Below are 14,363 nucleotides of genomic sequence, written 5' to 3' on the forward strand. Positions count from 1 at the left end.
TACACTTTGGAAGCATCCCTCAGGAGAGCAGAGGCTGTGGCAGATATGTTGTGTTCTACTCTGACCCTTATGCCCATGCAACCGAGTCATCTTTGCAGCAATTCCAATGTGTAGGTCTCATTATTCTCCCCATTACACGAGAGGGAAGGGAATGCTCAGCAGAATGTTAAGTAACAGCCCAGGCTTGGCTCACACCAACAGGTGGCCCAGCTCACCTTTCCTGGCCGGTGGGTGCTGCCCCTGCAGGCGTGACTGACTCTGTGAGTGTTGGGAATGTAGAATGAGTAAGCTGTTGGGAAAGATGTCCTGTGACGATGGTTCCTGCTACTCGGAAAAGTAACATTTAAATGCCGATTTTTATGCACCCACATTTTCAGACAGATTCAAGGTTACGTCTAGTGCAACTCAAATGTTTAGGGAGATTTCTGGAGATTCCAAATGGAAGTTTTTGCTGTTAGAAGTGACTGTGAATAATGCAAGGGGCAACTGAAAATTTCAAGCTGCTTTATGTTCGTTTGCTTACAAGTTAAAAGCAATCCTTTAGTTTTTAAAATGTACTCGCTGGTTTGAGAAGAAGCATGGAAAACAACACCTCCAGGGAGTTATTTCCTAAAAAGAAAGAAAATATAGCAATGGGAAAATAATGGAGCTGTTTTTGTAAAGTATCTGGTTTCTAATCTTTCCAGCTCTGAAAACTGTGTTGACTAAGTAGGAGCATTTTATTTTGGATAAGGCTGTTGGGATGGTCTTTAGAGGGCATCGGATACCCTACCATTGATTCATTTATATCTACCTTTAATGCCACAGATAAATGCCATGTATACGAAGTTAAAGTTGATCCTTTCCATAGTCGGCTGGATAAACTAATTGTGTCCTATAATTGCTAATTAGCAATTCTGTCCTATTGTGTTCGTTTCCCCTTCTTTTCTTTTTTTTCTTCGAGACAGGGTCTTGCTTTGTCACTCAGGCTTGAGTGCAGTGGTGCAATCTAGGCTCACTGCAACCTCTACCTCCTGGGTTCAAGTGATTATCATGCCTCAGCCTCTTGTGTAGCTGGGATTACGGGCACGTGCCACCATGCCCATCTCATTTTTAAATTAATTAATTAATTTTTTTTTGTAGAGACAGGATTTCAGCATGTTGGCCAGGCTGGTCTCAAACTCCTGACCTCAGGTGATCCGCCCACCTCAGCCTCCCAAAGTGCTGGGATTATAGGCGTGAGCCACCATGCCTGGCCTCCCTTATTTTCATCCATACCTGAATGTTCTTTTCTTTGGTACTGATGGTAGTTCTCTAGGAAGTCACTCACAAACTCAGTGCTACTCCCTGTGCCTGACTATCTGTCTGCAATCTCACAGCATTCACTACAGCTTATATTTGCAGTGAACTTTGTTGTTTTTATAAGACATTGCTATTAAAAAAAAATGTTTTTTAAAGGCTTGCTTTTATTTGGGATTTTGAACAATATATATTTTTTAATCTTAACTTATTAAGAAAGCATGTGAAGGAAGAAAAAAAACTGCATTTACCTTAGCATTTTATGTCTTTAATTTATCTGAAAACATGATGCATAAAAAGTTGATTTTTATAAAGGTCAGATGAGAATTATATTCCAAGAGGTTACTTTTCAGTTGGTTAAGCTATCACCTGAGCAGCCCTTTGTAGACGGACCTGGGAAGTGATGACTGTTGAGAGCTGGTTTTGGGAAGAAAACTCTGGAGTCCTGGATCCTAGGCAGTGGCAGCCTCCTTCCCTTCCCCTCTGACCACCACTGGGCTTGTGGCCCTGGACTTTGGCCTTCTTTGGGAGCTTGTAGCAAAACAGAGTTCTTCTGCCATCAGCTTGGCCCTCCTTATCTGAAGGAAATACTTCTCGTGCTTCGTCTGGTGGCAGGGGCAACAATTCCAGCCAGGCCACATCAGCAGAAATGAAGCTCTGTGACCACAGTATGGGACAATACCTGTTTCAGGGAGAGGCCGTGGTTTCCCAGAGGACGGCTGTCTGCCTCTCATAGGACCTCGGCGCTAACTCTGGGCTCAGCTACTTGGACACCTTATGCTGCCGTGACCAGGAGCCCCGCAGGCCCAGCGCTCCAGAGACTTCCATGTTTGCATGAAGTCATAAAACCAACATCGACTTCACCTAGATACCTGGTCCAGGTGCACATGGGGCACTGAGAACACCCACAGGGAACAGGGTTGTCTCGGCCGCGTGGTCACTGCAGAACCGCCCGAGCACATGGCCAGGCGGTGAGGGACTCAGTGTGCCACTGACAAACCGGACGAGCTGAGGAAGCTGATTTCCTGGTGTCCAGGGCTGCCCCGTGCTGGAGGGAGGGCAGAACTGCTCCAGAGGAGGTGACTCAGGCCCCTCAATGCGGGCATTTGTGGTTCCTCACTTTTACTCAAAACCAGGGAGCCAAAGGACCCATGAAATCCACAATGTGTAAAATGTGCATGATTAAAAATACACGATTCATGCATTCCTCTGCCTACGTACAACTGAGGGTGAGAAGTCTTGTTGCCAGGGTGGAAAGTACCCTGCAGGGGAGGCGTGTGGGAGCCGCCTGGCGGTCTGGTCATCGGCCTCACAGGGTCCCCACGTCTCCAGGCTGATTGTCTGACCTCTGCCACTCTTACGAGGTTTTGCCCTGTTCTGAGAGAGCAGAAGAGAAGTTTGCTGCCAGGAAGATGGAAATACTGACATGCCCTGTTTCTCACTATGAATTGTAACTAAACTGAAGCAAACTCGCTTTTCTAACATTTTCCTAGTGGGTGGACTATAGGTAGGGTTTTCCTTTTTTTGGTAATGTTTAACAGAAATCTTCTCTTGTTTAGTTTGTTTGTATACAAATTTAACTGCTTGAAAGAGGGACTGGGTGTGGATTGCCGGCGTAAGTGAGAGATTTTTTTTCTTAACACAGATAAGGTCCGTGATGGCCGTTTCTGGCTTAGGGTAGGATGGTTGTAGGTGCTGGCAACACAGTCACCTGCCACTTCCTGCCTCAGTCTGCTGTGGCAATAGAGAGATACATAGATTGTTAAATATTGTGGGGTTTCTGGTTGGTTGGGTCTTTCTTGCAAAGATTACAGTACTTTGGTGGAGACAGTTGTGGAAGTACAGATTCAATGCAAGATGTTGAGGCTACGGTGGAGGTTGTGTGGGTGCAGTGGCCACGGTGAGGGACCTCAGGGCAGGGGCCGCGCCAGGCAGGGCACCAGCAGGCAGGACAGGCCAGGGAAGCGTCAGAGAGCTTGGCAAGCCTCCGACTCATCTTCCTGTCACTGCCGCCACGTCATGCCTCATGAGGACCTCGGCGATCAGATGCTGCTAGTGTAGAAGCTTCCCTCTTGACCACCAAATGCTCATGGAAGTTGTGTGCGGTCAGTGTTGGAAGCATGAAGCTGACGCCTAGAACTCAGGGAGGCTGATGACCCACGTGGCCTTCGCCTTTGGAGCTGGGCTCTGAAGAGAGAGGGACAGCAGTAAGGAGAGCCTCTTATCAGATGTGGCGTGGAGGCTGTGTGTTAGGAGGGGAGTGTGGACTCCAGCCTTTTCTTAGGGCTCCCGAGTATGAGCAGAAAGCAGCAGGTGCAGTGAGTGGTTCTGGGCTTCGATCACGTGACCCTGCCGTGGATGAGATGCTAGTGACAGAGCATATGCTCACCGGTGTGCCAGGCCTCTGCTTCCTGCTGCTCACCGGTGGGGGTCATGATGGTCTGTGGCCTGGCTTTGCCTGGCGATTGGTTCAGTGGACAGGCACAAAGGTCTTTCAGGTGTGGGATGCTCAAGCCAAGAGGCCGGTTGTGCCTCGGTGTCCCTGGTGCCTGCTGCGCGGGTGGGAAGCCATCAGACCTGTGGGCACAGCACCACGCTGAGAACCCCTGGCTGTGAGCAGTGGACCGGTTCTCTCCCAGAGCCCCAGACCCAGCCGGGTTGTATTTCTCCTTGAGTTCCCTTCTCAGCAGGGGCTGAGGATACTTCTGGGAAGTCTAACTCAGCTGTCCTTTCACAGGTATGTTCAGTTCCTCAGTGGGCTCCTGTCCGGATCAGTGAAAATGAATGCCTCCCCCCTGTTCCTGCATTTTGTCATCCTCCACGGCACCCCCAACTTTGACACAGGTGGAGGTGAGTGTCCTCTATGACGTGGCACCTGCGATTGGCTGGCCCAGACTTGGGGCTGCTCCTGGGCCTCTCAATTTAGATAAACCTCTACTTTCTTTCTGAGAGGGTCCCGGATCTGCTCTTCTGCCTCCCTGGCAATTGACTGTGTCTCCCTTCTGTGGTCAGAGAGCCATGTTTATGTGGTTGGGCCAAGTTATTTAATCAAGGGAGGGACAGGCGGCCAGCAAGGGGGATCAGAAATACCCCTGTGTATATTCAAAGTGACTTGGGCAGACAAGGATTGTTCTGGGCTGCAACCCTGGTGGGTCAGCTGTGTAGTTGGCCTTGAGGTCACAAGCCATGGAAGAAACCCAGTAAGAGAGGCATGAATATGACCCTGGTGCATCTCATGAACCCATCTCCTCCTCCTTCTTTAAAATGACCCCACAGGAAAGCACACAGTATGTAGCTGAGAGTGAGGACCCTGAGCCCTCCTCCCTGTCCCGCTTAGATGAACACAGCACACGACTGGGGATCAGGGCTCTGTTCCCACATCCCCAGTTACCCAAAGGTGCACAGAGCTTATGGCCGAGGATCAGCAGGGCCCTATCCCTCCTCCCTAGTCCCATGCAGGAGCACATGGCACATGGCTGAGGGTCAGGGCCCTGTCTTCTCCTTCCCAGTCCCATGCAGGCACACACAGCATATGGTTTGGATTCAAGACCCTGTCCCTCCTCGCCAGTCCCATGCAGGTGCTTGTTCATAGGTTTCTTTTGTCTCTGAAGTACATCTGTGCCTTCAGGTCCCCCTGGTCATCACGGCCAGAGTGACCTTGCCAAGCTGCTAGTTGCTTTGGAAGCAGCCTGGCTTCAATTCAGAAGCCTTTGACACCCTTTGGTTAAAGGTCAAACTGTGTTACTCTGCAGGACTCTAAGACTGGGTCCGGCCTTTTCCTGCAGCAACCCTGTGGCTCCATGCACTGCCTTCCCAAACCTCAAAGGCCACAGGTGCAGTCTCCTGGTCTCCTCGTCCCTTTCTTTGTTTCTGTTTACCAAATTCCTGTTCGTTCTGTACCAGTCATGCCTCTACAGACAGTTGTGTCTTTCTTTCAGTGTGCCGGCCCTTTCTGAAGCTCTACCAAGCCATGCAGCCTGTGTACACCTCTGGGATCTAGTGAGTGCTGCTGCTGCTGCTGCTGTGGGATCTGGACGGCTCAGGGAATTGCAGCTGAGCCTCAGCTGCCTGTCCTGCAGGAAGAGGATGGGAGGGTTCAGGTCAGAGAATGCCAAGAAGTCAAAGAATAGTCCAGAGGGGAAAACACTGGGGTGGCCTGTGCTTCAGCATCATGCCTCTGCCCTCCCTCCTGCCCTGCACTGCTGTCTTTGGGCTGTCACACCAGTTGGCTCCATTAAGGGACATGGGAGCTAGAGGGCCCATTTGCTTTTTGGAGTATGGGGAGAGAGGGCCATTTGCTTTTTGGAGTATGGTGGCCCCTCGGTTTTCAAGGGGAATTGATCCCAGAACCCCTTTTGATTACCCAAATCCTAGGATGTTCAAGTGTGTTTTATAAAACGGCATTGTCTCGAACTCCTGACCTCAAATGATCCACCCGCCTCGGCCTCCCAAAGTGCCAGGATTACAGGTGTGAGCCACCGAGCCCCTGGCCATCATGGTGAAACCCTGTCTCTACCAAAAATAAAAGAATTAGCCAGTCGTGGGGTTGCGCACCTGTAAACCCAACTACTCGAGGTGGAGGCAGGAGAATCACTTGAACCTGGGAGGCGGAGGTTGCAGTGAGCCGAGATCGCACCACTGCAGTCCAGGCTGGGTGACAGAGCAAGAGTCAAAGAAAGAAAGGCCAGGTTTGGTGGCTCATGCCTGTAATTCCAGCACTTTGGGAGGTGGAGGTGGACAGATCACAAGGTCAAGAGATTGCGGTCACCCTGGCCAACATGGTGAAAGCCTGTCTCTACTAAAAATAAAAAATTAGCCAGGTGTGGTGGCGTGTGCCTGTAGTCCCAGCTGCTTCGGAGGCTGAGGCAGCAGAATTGCTTGAACCTGGGAGGCAGAGGTTGCAGTAAGCCGAGATAGTGCCACTGCACTTCAGTCTGGTGACAAAGCGAGAATCGGTCTCAAAACAACAACAACAACAACAACAACAACAAACCCTGGCATTGTATTTTCATATAACCCATGAGTATTCTCCTGTATACTCTAAATCATCTCTAGATTACATACAATACCTAATTCAATGTAAAGGCTGTGGAAATAGTTGATACAATGTATTGTCTTAAATTTCAATTATTTTTTATGGTTGCATTTTTATTTTTTATTTATTTCCCACAATATTTTCTTTTTTTTTTTTTTTTTGGAAGCAGAATCTCACTCTGTCGCCCAGGCTGGAGTGCAGTGGTGCGATCTTGGCTCACTGCAAGCTCCACTTCCTGGGTTCACGCCATTCTCCTGCCTCAGCCTCCTGAGTAGCTGGGAGTACAGGCGCCCACCAGCGCACCCGCTAATTTTTTGTATTTTTAGTAGAGACGGGGTTTCACCGTGTTAGCCAGGATGGTCTCGATCTCCTGGCTTCGTGATCCGCCCGCCTTGGCCTCCCAAAATGTGGGGATTATAGGCGTGAGCCACCGCACCCAGCCTATTTCCTACAATATTTTCTATCCCGTCAGTTGAGTCCATGAATGTGGAATACAAGAATAGGGAGGGTTAACTGTGAGTGTATTGCAGAGAGTCCTACGATAGGATCTTCACTACTGTGGTTATTCTTTCTCGCTCCTTTCCATTTTGTTTTTAATTTTTATTTATTTATTTTTTTTGAGGCAGCATCTCACTGTGTTGCCCAGGCTGGAGTGTAATGGCACGATGCTCACTGCAACCTCCACTTCCCAGGTTCAAGCGATTCTCCCGCCTCAGCCTCTTGAGTAGCTGGGATTACAGGCACCTGCCGTCATGCCCACCTAATTTTTGTATTTTTGTAGAGATGGGGTTTCACTATGTTAGCCAGGCTGGTCTCAAACTCCTGACCTCAAGTGATCCGCCTGCCTTGGATTCCCAAAATGCTGGGATTACAGGTGTGAGTTATGTCTGGCCTCCTTTGCATTTTAAACAAAAGGTAGCCACACATCCCCCAAATTTGTACACATTTCAGAGCTTTCTTTGTCTTTTTGTATGTGGAGAGGCATTTTATGAAAAGTTAGTAAAGGGAACAAATATTCTCACTACTCACAAAGAGCTGTTGTCACATTTCTGGGTTTGCTCTGGGCCCTGTGTGCACTGATGTCATTCTGGAATTGCACCTGCAGTTTGAAACTGTGGCTGTGCACACCCTGGGCCCCTTCCTCTAAGGCTGCATGGTCATCTCCAAGCTTGGGCCTCTGGGGTTGGACTTTAGTCACTTCAAGTCAGTCACTGACCATGATGATGCTATGAGGACCCTCCACAGCCTGGGAGCTTTCTTTACCTTTTTAGATTCATTTAGATGATCAGGAATTAGATTCTGGGCTGATTGGGCGTTCTGTGTAATTTCTGAGGGTTTGGTTGTGGGGTTACTTTTCTCTACATGTATTCTTCCCACGAAATCATGAAGTTACATAATGATCTGTCTTCTTCTTCATCCCAAAGCAACGTTGGACCAGAAAATCCCAGCAGGATCTGCATCGTCATCGAGCCGGCCCAGCTTCTGAAGGGAGATGTCATGGTGAGTGCCCGCCGTGGCCACAGATGTGTCTGTGTCCCCACTCTCCCAGTGGTGATGACTTGAAAACATGATTCTGTGTTAAAACAGTAACCCCACAAAAAAGTACGCTGTAAGAAAAATGAAAAGTAGCTGTTGCCTTAACTCTGGGGTCCCCCACCCCCGGGCTGTGGACCTTATCGGTCCATGGCCTGTCAGGAGCCGGGCCTAGCGAGCGAGCATGACCACCCGAGCTCCGCCTCCTGTCAGATCAGTGGCACCATGAGATTCTCAGAGGAGCGCGAACCCTATTGTGAACTGCATGTGTGAGCGATCTAGGTTGCACACTCCTTAGAATGATGATCTCAGGTGCAACAGTTTCATCCTGAAACCATCCTCCACCAGTCCGTGGAAAAATTGTCTTCTATGAAACCGGTCCCTGGTGCCGAAAAGATTGGTGACTGCTGCCTTAAGGCATTTAGTTAACTTTCTGAATAAAACTATTTTAATTAAAGGGACAGAACAAATCTTCGTTCTTGATTCTCTTTCATTCTAGAGCCCTCTGAGATATATAACCTGGAAATTAATGTCCTAATTTGGCCACTCACCTCTGAGGATCCCTGTGTTCCTACTATAATTTGCATTCTTCACATGATCACTGGCCTCCCAGAGTGTGGGTGCAGAAATAGAATATTTATGTGTCATTAATAGCCAAAGTGTGAAATACAGCTGGTGCAATTACAGCTTGATTAATGATCAAAACAATGATTTCTCCAGATAATTTTGACTCTTGGGTGTGTTGGTTCTTGGAGGAGATTAGCTATTACATTTTTCCCTTTTATTTTTCTTGAATACAAAAAATTCATACATTTAAAATAATTTTAGGAAAGTTTTTTTATCTGAAATAAGGTAAGCTTTTAAGGCATATGTATGACTTTTCAGCATGCATAGAATCATAGAATGTAAACATTTCATGGCCTTGGAAGACCCACTTCTATAAGGCAATAGGGTGAATTGAGAATTAGCTTTTCGTATTATTATAAATGCCCTATACAAAGTTTTTGAGGATTTTCATTAATTTCCCCGTAACCCCTAGATTTTAAAATCTTTGCTTAGTGGGTGGTGAACTCCCTACCTTGCTGGTCCTGAATTCTTAGAAAAATCAAATCAGCGAGGCCGTCTGGACCCATCCACATCTGCAGGGTCCCTCTGGGGCCTCCGGGTCTATACTGTTTCACATGCTCACCACCTAATTGAGGGGTTCTATAGGCCTGGAAGGCAGGTCTGGAACAACAGCTGGGCCCAGCCCTTTTCAAGGCATTGAGTAAGCACTTTATAAACATCTTGCCTCCCTTTTCGTAGGCAAGAAAGCTGAGGCTTGGGGTGCGTCATACGTTTTTATAGGCCCGTTTCCTCAGCTGTCTATTCTACTGTCCTGAGGAGGACCTGGGCTGGAAGTCTGTCCTCAGGGTGCTGTGCCGCAGCGGTGGTGCGGCATCCCTGTGGTTGGAAGTGAGAGGGAGGACCGGGGGGGAGAGATACATCCACTCTGGTGTTCCCTCACATCCTGTGGTCCAGAAGGCAGCCCTGGGCTTGTTTCCTAGGAGACTTCAACCTGGAGGCTCCTTCTCCCAGGACACTTCCTGGGATCGTTGGACAAATGGCCTGAGCCTTTATTGAGCATGGCCTATGTTCAGCACTTTACTTCTCCAGCCACTCTGGAACTGGGTCCAGTGTTCCAGCTTTAAAGAGGAGGCCAAGCTGGGTGCAGTGGCTCATGCCTGTAATCCCAGCACTTTGGGAGGCTGAGGTGGGTGGATCACGAGGTCAGGAGATTGAGACCATCCTGGCTAACACGGTGAAACCCTGTCTCTACTAAAAATACAAAAAAATTAGCTAAGCGTGGTGGCGGGCACCTGTAGTCCCAGCTACTCAGGAGGCTGAGGCAGGAGAATGGCAAGAACCTGGGAGGCGGAGCTTGCAGTAAGCCGGATGACGCCACTGCACTCCAGCCTGGGCGACAGAGCGAGACTCCGTCTCAAAAACAAACAAACAAACAAAATAATAATAAGAGGAGACCAAGAGGGGCTGGGGGTGATGCTGGTAGGATTTGCGTCCACCCTCATCTTGTTTGCGTAGTGTTCTACCTGCCCTGGGAGGTGACATCTCAAGGGCTGGTGCTCCCTGAACCAGGTCTTCAGTGATGAGTACTTGTGGCCCCATGGCCCCGTCCCTTTAAGATGACTCATGGGAGGCAGCTGAACAACTCAGTCATGGAGGGTGACCCTCAGGCTAACATGTGGCCTCCCCCCTACCCACCAAGAGTATGGGACAGCCCTCTCCCCTGGGCTGTTTATGGGCTGGTAGCTGCAGGGTCTTCCTGAGACCAGGCGGGTCCCCCGGTAAGTGCCTGGCTCCTCTCCTCTCTTCCCAGCTACCTTCTCTTCCACCTGCCTCCTCTCCTCTCTTCCCAGCTACCTTCTCTTCCGCCTGCCTCCTCCTCCTTCCTTCTCTTCTCCCCTCTCTTCTCTCCCACCCCGTCTTTACAAACTATTCCCCCTCCTCTTGCCCTTCTTCCTTTTCCTCCTGTCTGCTCCCTCCCTCCTTCCTCCTCATTATTTTCTGTGGCCCCTCCTTCCTACCGTCATTCATCCAGTAGTCTTTTTTTTTTTTTTTTTTAATGTTTTGTGCTTTTTGAGTCGCTGTGCTTGGCTCTAGGCCCATGAGTGAAGTTTTTGCCCTGGAGGATCCTCGTGGGGACATGGGCTTTCTGGCAGGAGGGAACCTGCTGATACTGTGTGGCCCACAGAGACCTTGATGAGATGGGGTGGGAGAGGTCACAGAAGGATTCAGATGGATGTGACCTGTGAGTTGGCTCCAGGTTGGAAGGGGTGTTGTTATACAAACAGAGACGCAGCATCCCAGGCTTGAGGCACCCACAGAGGCTGATGCTGTTGTTAGGATGTCTGTCTTGCAAGGACAGTCGTTGTCTTGGAAGGTTGAAACCAGATTCTGTAGGGCTTACATATTTGCATATTTTGTTTTGGATGTAGACCTCTGCCCGGTGAAGACCATAGGGTTTGTGAGGATTAAATGTTGAGTCTCCTAGGATAGCGCCTGGCAGAGGATGAAACTGCATCGATGTGACCCTGCGGCATCACCAGGTCACTTTCCTCTATCAGACCAGACTGTGGCTTAGTCTTTGGGGCAGCCACTGCCTCTTCCCTCTGGAAGAACCCCCAGCACCCCACCCACCCCACAGGCCCTCTCTCCTGGTGCTGCGTCCTATCCTGTCCCACCCTGTAGTGGGCACCACAGCCCAAATGTGTGGTCTGAGTAGACATCACATGCATCCCTGTTGTAGTAGCTGGAATGTGGCTTTGAGCGGGCGGCATGGGTGGGACTTGGAAGGGGTGTGGTGGAGGTGTGAGTTTGGCACTTGATAACTGAGGCAGGCCCAGGAACAGGGTGGGGCAGGGCGGAGAGGGGCCGTGAGTGAGTGAAGGAGGCGGTGGTCTCCTTTCCTCAACGTCCCACCTGCAGTGTCCCACCTGCAGCCCTTGAAAGTCTTCCCAGTGGCCTCCAGGCCACGCTGGGCTGGCATTCTCCAGCCTGCCATCTCCTCCTCGTCCTCTGTCACTCGCTGGCTCTAACCTGCTTGGCATTCAGACTGTGTGTCCCTCAGGCCACTGGAACCCGCTGGCTGCCTTATGCTGCCCCAGCTTATCCCGCCATTATGTCCCCAAGCCCTGCTGATCCAGCACTGCCCACCCACCTTGGCCCTGACCTTTCAACTCAGGCTTTACCCTGGACAGCGCCCTGCTCCCCATCTCATTGGCTGTGCAGATTTGACACAGAGTCCTGCCTCCAGCCACTGTGATCGTGGCCCCACAAAGGCCCTTCCTTCCCCAGGACACCACTGCCTGTTCTCTGAGCTGCCCGCCACGCGGTGCAGCCTGCAGCTCCTTTCTGGCCATGGTTTCTCTCCTGGGGAGGAGGTCCAAGTGCCTGTGCCTGACGTATGAGCCCCTCATCCTCCCGCCCCGTCATTCAGCCCCAAGGACCCTGTGCTATTGGTCATACTCGGCATCATTCTCTTGTGTCTCTCTTGTCTTGCTAGTGTCACCCACCCATGTCAGAGGTTTGGCTCTGAGCTTGTGACTCGTGGGCGTGTGCTGCACTCTCCCTGAAGCTGGGCTCCATATTCTGGAATCCACACCCCGTCTGCACCTCCAAGGGTGGTGATTCTCTCTAGCTATAGACTCCAGAGTCTGTCATCGTGCTCCTCAGAAGGGTGCCGATGCTCGGTAGACCTCAGAAACTCAGGAGGAGTGGCTGTGGCTCGCCACTGCTGAGGGCCCTCAGGGGCCTGCTGCATCATCATCACCACCTTACAGACAGAGGCAGAGAATCAGTGGCTGGCTGAGGCCACATCCCCAGTGAGTCAGCTGAGCCAGAGTCTCTGAAAACCATTAAGACAGCGAGCCTCATACCTGCTGCTGGTTCCTCTGTTGAGTGGGTGTGTGGCTGGCTGGAGGAGGCACGTTGCGGGCACGATGCTGTGGTGAAGTGTGTCATGTCCTGGTGCACCCACGTCCGAGCAGAAGCCGAACGTCCCTGAAGAATTTGAAAGTGCGAAGGTTTTGGAATTCAGGTGTCAGGTTTAGCTGTTGAGTTTCTTGAGATGAATGTTTTATGCTGTGGGGGCATAAAATATTCCCTGTTTTATGAGTCCATGAGTTAAGAAATGCTGTTAGATAGGAGATTCCAGATTTTTTCACAGGAGATAGTTTGATAAAATAATTTCCTTCCTTCACCTTTGCTCGTTCCTTACATGGAATTTTTCTAGGATTACATTGTGATTTGATTCATGCTTCCTGTGTTTACGTTTACTTTTTTGTACACTCTGTGCTTATTTTTTGCAGTGTTTTCAGATGGGTGGAAGAAGATGTGGGTGATGGCTGAAAAGTACTTTTCCATTGCAGAAGTTTCTTTTTCCTTGCAGTGTTCATAGAAGTGATTAGCTAAGAGGTTTCGTTTGGTTATCTATCTCTACGAAGCCTGATATACTTTTCTCCTATTGTATTTTGCCAGGGCTGCCATCACAAAGCATGGCAGAATGGGCTTTGGTCTCAGCTTAAACAACAGAGGTGATTCTCCCACAGACCTGGAGGCTGAGAGCCTGAGATCCAGGTATGGGCAGGGTGGTTTCTCCTGAGGCCTCTCTCCTTGACCTGGAGGTAGCCATCTTCTCCCTGTGTCCTCACCTGGGCTTCACTCTGTGTGTCTATGTCCTCATCTCTTCTTCTTCCAAGGGTACCAGTTATCATTCATTTGGGCCCAGCCTAGTGACCTTATTTTAATTTATCTTTATGAAGACCCCATCCCCAAATACAGCCCTATGCTGAAGTGCTGAGACCTTCAACCCATGGATTTTGGAGGGACACCATTCGGCCTGTAACAACTCTGTTTATTAAATAAACCTCTTCTAGAAAGTTTAATAAGATTATTAGTGCAGTCAGGTGCCACTGACGGCCCGGCCCCTGTGGCTGTAGTTTGTCACCAGCCTTTATCCTGGGAACGTTCAGCGTGCGGCCTGCATGAGAGGATTTGGTAGACACACGAGTGGGCAGTGCAGGGCTCCTGCTTCTGGGTGTCTGGGTCCTCCAGGGAGATGAGCATGCAGAGAGTTGGGGCAGGTGGAACTGAGCATGGCAGAAGGGGCACGGAGACAAGAGCTGAAGGTTAGGTGGGAGAGACAGTTGCCAGCGTGTCAGAGAAGGAGTGGCTTCGCAGCAGAGCTGACATCTGTGGTCGACCTGGAGAGTAGGAGTCCAGAGTGTCAGTGCCAGCACTCGCATCAGAGTCTGGAGTGTATGTTGTGCCAAAGCCCAGAAATCTCAGTGCTGTTGACTCCCTCTGAAAACGATCTGAGGGAACAACACAGGAAGAAAAAAATGCGGTTGCACATTTCTCATTATTGGCAAAGCATCCTTAGAGAAGAACGGGAGCCATCCCCTCCTCCTGTTCACGCTTCTTCTGGGTGTTCTGAGGGTGTGCAGTGCAGGAGTAGCGCCGGATTCCTCCTCTCCAGCCTCTCTCCACCTTCCAGTGACCCACTCTGCTATGCTCAGCACAGGATGCCCACGCCTTCACTTTGCCCTTCCTTCAGTTTTGCCCTGTGACTGCTTGACGTGCTCTGCTGCAGGTTCACCGAGCAAACCTTAAGTTGAGAAGGCTCCAGTGGGGGAAGAGTTACAGGGCCTTTTCTGTGTAGAGTTCAGATATGCAGGTAGTTTTATTTCTTTTGGCAACAGTCCTGGCTTGGAGAAGATCCTAAGGAGCAGAAAGCACGTGCATAGATTTACACCCTGAAGACTGCAGATGTCTCGGTGCTCTCAGTCTGGGTGTTTTCTGAGGCTGTCTGTGTACTTCTGAAGGCGGAAAGTGGCTTCCCAGGCGGGCTAGCCATCCTTCATCCTTCTCCTTCGAAAGGCCTCTTGTCCTCTTTGAGATTTCCCCTCCGTGGTTCTGGTGTCTCCCTTGCCTGAAGGCACATGTGCCTGGCTTTCCT

The 14,363-nt window shown here is 50.1% G+C and overlaps 1 protein-coding gene across 19 annotated transcripts in view; it reads left to right on the forward strand.

Moving 5' to 3' along the window:
* TNS3 (tensin 3) overlaps window positions 1-14,363 on the forward strand; it is a 331,575-nt gene that overhangs the window by 190,058 nt on the left and 127,154 nt on the right. For all 19 annotated transcript variants that reach the window (XM_073008864.1, XM_073008875.1, XM_073008865.1 and 16 more), the window contains 3 exons: window positions 4,016-4,128; window positions 5,217-5,277; window positions 7,738-7,813. In XM_073008864.1, the coding sequence (XP_072864965.1) occupies window positions 4,016-4,128; window positions 5,217-5,277; window positions 7,738-7,813 (250 nt within the window). The remainder of the gene's footprint in view (window positions 1-4,015; window positions 4,129-5,216; window positions 5,278-7,737; window positions 7,814-14,363) is intronic.

The sequence above is a fragment of the Chlorocebus sabaeus genome, chromosome 21, assembly GCF_047675955.1.
Source record: "Chlorocebus sabaeus isolate Y175 chromosome 21, mChlSab1.0.hap1, whole genome shotgun sequence".
Classification (NCBI taxonomy): domain Eukaryota; kingdom Metazoa; phylum Chordata; class Mammalia; order Primates; family Cercopithecidae; genus Chlorocebus; species Chlorocebus sabaeus.